Source organism: Protomyctophum parallelum (genome assembly GCF_964188405.1).
Source record: "Protomyctophum parallelum genome assembly, chromosome: 19".
NCBI lineage: Eukaryota > Metazoa > Chordata > Actinopteri > Myctophiformes > Myctophidae > Protomyctophum > Protomyctophum parallelum.
Window position 1 is genome coordinate 17122486 of NC_139717.1, and position 3395 is coordinate 17125880.

The 3395-nt window shown below is 40.0% G+C and overlaps 1 protein-coding gene across 1 annotated transcript; it reads right to left on the reverse strand.

Annotated features, from left to right (window-relative positions):
• Positions 1–505: 505 nt before the first annotated feature.
• LOC310877287 (C-C motif chemokine 3-like) lies at positions 506–2498 on the reverse strand. The gene is made up of 3 exons (XM_083791098.1): positions 2370–2498; positions 2105–2216; positions 506–797 (listed from the first exon to the last, which is right to left on the reverse strand). The coding sequence occupies exons 1-3, from the start codon at positions 2440–2442 to the stop codon at positions 713–715; spliced, it is 270 nt and encodes an 89-aa protein (XP_083647224.1). The 5' UTR covers positions 2443–2498; the 3' UTR covers positions 506–712.
• Positions 2499–3395: the final 897 nt, after the last annotated feature.

Here is a 3395-nt window from a genome sequence, read left to right on the forward strand (position 1 = left end):
CTATGTGCGTCGCTGTAAAAAATGTGATATTTTGCGATCTTTTGGGGTTGATTTGAGGTTAATTTGACTTAGTTATGAAAAATATAGCATTAGCTTAGCAATCCGGACCAGCCAAGCTATTGACTAGGGTCAAAATACTACAGGATGTTGTTGATCGTTGAACCGGAAGTGACTTAGGAAGATCCGTCTATTTTGGCCAAAATCAGCATAATTGTGCTTTCCCGCCATCTGGTGGCAATTCGAGAGAATACACTTTCAATGAAAAAAAAAAAAAAAAACATCTTTTCAAACCACCAGATCTTTCTTGTATGTTAAAACGATGAATTAAAAATATGCCAATTTGTTACCCAAACAAAAAAATTGGGATTGGCAGTCCAAGGGTTTTAATGCGGCCTGCATATGTTAATATCGGAATACTGATATATTATTGATTTCAGCTGTTACAATTCCAAACATGCAAACATGACCCGCTTTAACTACTTCAGAATATAAATCAGTAGCTTAATGACATGCAACATTTAATGAAAAATAAACTTTTCAGGACTCCAATTAAAAAATAGCAAAAAAAAGATATTCAGGATTTCAATTCAAATAGGCTATAGCAAAAATAACAGATCTACCATCTCAAAACGCGTCGCAGTGCAACACATTTTGACTATAGTGAACCTCTCCAGCTTCAAAGTTCACGCCCACCCCTGACATAGATCATGGTCTAACTCTTCATGTGGGTGATGATGTCCTTGACCCATCTCTGTTTTGGGTCAACACAGAACCTGGCACCATTCTTCATTGTGAGTCTAGAACAGACGGAGATAGACACATTTTTATTTAGTTCCACATTTCAATATTTTAGCCATCTGGAATGTTTTAGTCGACTACATATCATAAGATGTTAGTAGACTAAATCCACAGTTGATTTTATCGACCAAAATGTGTTTGGCCGTGACTTGATGGCGACGTAAACAATTTACTGCTTGGTTGCGCTCTGAAATTAGCAGTGAAAGTGGTTTAAGTGTTTTTTGGTGAAAGTGGCTAGTGGTTTAAGTGGTGAAACAAATATTCTCCCATGTTTTCCTCGTGATGTACTGTATAGGCTATTTTAGGGGGAAATATTTGCACATTTACTTACTGTTAATATGACATAATGGTGCTATATAGTAACAATGTAACTCAAACGTGCTGTGGATGAAAAAGTTATTTACAGGCAGGGATGCCACCACATATCGGTATCTGCCGTTATCAGTCAATATCTGTGTATTTCCTCAAATTAAACTGACATTAACCGATGGCAGTATAGCCTGTATTTATCTGTTGTTGAGAAGCATACATTTTGCGTTGGCTATGTTGGTGTGTTGGTTATCTGTAGCCTACCAAGCTGTAGATTCTGAACATTTATTTATTGTATTGAACATTTATTTATTGTACTGGAAGACACATTTGTTTTCCTGGCACAAAAGGAGGAAATAAAAACGACAAAAACAAAATAAACGTATACATCTGTATCGTTATCGGCTAAATTGTTTGGGACGGGAACCCCATTTGGTGTCGTTATACCCTTCAGGATGGGAACCCCTTGTGGTTTGGGGTTCTTGTTACCATGTACAATATATTAATTAACAGCATTATATTTTGGTAATGTTATTAATAAATATTTGAAGTTTTTCTGAAAACCTAGGGCAGGATTTAGAAGGCATTTTTAGAATCGGACTCGGTCCTAAATGGGGTTCATCAGTATCGGCCAAGAAGGTGCATCCCTAATTTACAAGTGTGTCCCAATTAAGCCAAACATGTTTGAGAACCCCTGTGTTAAATGCACCTGTATGATGTGTCCAATACCAGTGTTGTTTTTGGCAGCAAATTTCTATTTTAGTCTAAGTCTAGTTTAGTCTTTTGAATGAAACTTCATTTAGTTTTAGTCACCTGGAATGTTTTAGTGTTAGTCTATTTTTTGTCGACTAAATATCATAAGAATTTAGTCGACTAAATCTACAGTTCATTTAATCAACTAAAATGTGTTTTGGCGGGCCTTAGTGCCGTCGTAATGGCTGATTTTACACTTGCTGAAAATAGCCGAAATTTCAGCATTAACACAGTATATACTCACACAACTCCATCCATAGAGCTGTGATTGCTGGTGTGTTGCACCTTCACCACGCCCTTCTTAGGCAGGCGACTGTCGCGATACTGGAAGCAGCACTCGGTTGGACTGACACCGTCTGGGAGGGGGAGAGGAGAGTGAGACCGTCAGAGACACACAGACACAGGGCAGGTGCATGTAATGGAATAACACGGAAAAACACAATTGTGTTGTCTCTATAATAGTCATGATGATTAAAACTGCAGTGACAGAGTGTGCTAAATGAACTTACGGTCCGCCCCATGGACATCCAGAGATGAGAACAGCAGCATGCAGACAGCTAGAATTACTGGTACATTCTTCATCCTCTCAGATTATGGTTGTAGTAGTCTGCTGTCAGTCTAGAGAAGACTATATAACTGCCAAGTTCTGTCTCTGTCTCTCTGTCTCTCTCTCTGTCTCTCTCTGTCTCTCTGTCTCTCTGTCTCTCTCTCTCTCTCTCTCTCTCTCTCTCTCTCTCTCTCTCTCTCTCTCTCTCTCTCTCTCTCTCTCTCTCTCTCTCTCTCTCTCTCTCTCTCTCTCTCTCTCTCTCTGCAGACTCTGTGTATATTGTGTATACTGTATGTTGCACTTATATATGTATCTGGTCAGCTGTGTGTGTGTGTGGGGGGGGGGGGGGATCGGGCCACAGGGCTGGGGGGTAGCCTATACCTACAGAATTAAGGAAACGCATCGAGGTAGATGATTATCTTGAGAACGGAAAGCAGAGACGTGTTAATGCACTCATCTTAAGTGTGTGTGTGTGTGTGTGTGTGTGTACGCATCCTGATCTCATGCAATGATGTACATCTGATCAAATGCTGTGTTGTAGTTACAGTATGCTGCACATGCTTGTAATTTTTCTACAGGCAAAAGGACAGATGGAAGCAAATAAAATGGATGGATAATATATTAAGAGAAGTATAGAGTGACGCTGGAGATGAAAGAAAGTACATCGATATGTGTAGACAATAACAGCTATTGACACCAGGATGCATGGTCTGGATTTTTGGCTTGAGACAGAACAGCATTCTTGATAGGGAGAAAGTTTCATGCCAAACACCTTTATTCGATTTTGAGATACTGTATGTTGTGAGACTGTGAAAGTGGGAATGTTGGCCTGATGGTGGTCCCCCATCAGCCTGGCTATTAAGCCAGACCCAATCAGCCGTTGGCAAAAGAAAATTGCTTGCCGGCGACAGTTTTGTGTGATATTAGTCTGGCTTATTAGCCAGGCTAGTCCCCCCTAGATGAACCTAGAGGAAAGCACATTGGGTCA